This window comes from Cynoglossus semilaevis, unplaced genomic scaffold (assembly GCF_000523025.1).
Source record: "Cynoglossus semilaevis isolate Cse_v1.0 unplaced genomic scaffold, Cse_v1.0 C18966886, whole genome shotgun sequence".
Lineage (NCBI taxonomy): Eukaryota > Metazoa > Chordata > Actinopteri > Pleuronectiformes > Cynoglossidae > Cynoglossus > Cynoglossus semilaevis.
Window position 1 is genome coordinate 1 of NW_007589727.1, and position 672 is coordinate 672.

General features: G+C 43.9%; 1 protein-coding gene across 1 annotated transcript; it reads left to right on the forward strand.

Moving 5' to 3' along the window:
- Window positions 1-34: 34 nt before the first annotated feature.
- Window positions 35-648, forward strand: LOC103399529 (CAVP-target protein-like; the record flags this gene model as incomplete). Its single annotated transcript, XM_008338207.1, has 2 exons — window positions 35-338; window positions 503-648. Coding segments are annotated over 2 exons (450 nt in total), but the record flags the coding sequence as incomplete, so codon positions are not given.
- Between the last annotated feature and the right edge of the window lie 24 nt (window positions 649-672).

Genomic DNA, 672 nt, shown 5'->3' on the forward strand with positions numbered 1-672 from the left:
ACTATTTTTCATTTTCTGTGTCCTACGTAGGTCACGTAAAGAGTTGCGTGAGAAGGGTCCTCCAAAGATCCTGCAGGAGCTCAAAGATGTGGTCCTCGTTGAGGGCAGCGCCGCAAAGCTGGAGTGCAGAGTTAGCGCTTTCCCAGATCCGTTCATCATCTGGTACAAAGACGGTAAAGTACTCAAAGACGGGCCGAAGTACCGCTACATGTTTGAAGACCCGGATTTTGTGGCTCTTGTGGTTCGAGATGGAGTTCTGGCTGACCTGGGAAAATATACGGTGACCATCAAGAACCCTTTTGGACAGACGTCGGGATCTGCGTGTATTCTGGTGGAGGGTGAGTATTACAGTACACACTAAATGTGATTTATTTTCAGTTTAGAATTTATTTGTTCATTTGTATTTGGGGTTAGCCTAAAAAAGATTTTTATTTAGGTTAACCCTTTTGTAGATCACGTTAAATTCAACCAATCAATAATTATTAGCATCTTGTCTTCCTAGTACCGGCTAAAGTTTCCAAAGGACCGGACAATGTCAAGGGTAAAAGAGGGACAACAATTGTGCTAAAGGCCGAGATTAGTGGAGAACCTCCGCCAGATGTTGCTTGGCTCAAAGACGGAGACGACATAGATGAAGACGAGCGGTGAGTACATGGACTTAACAATCATATA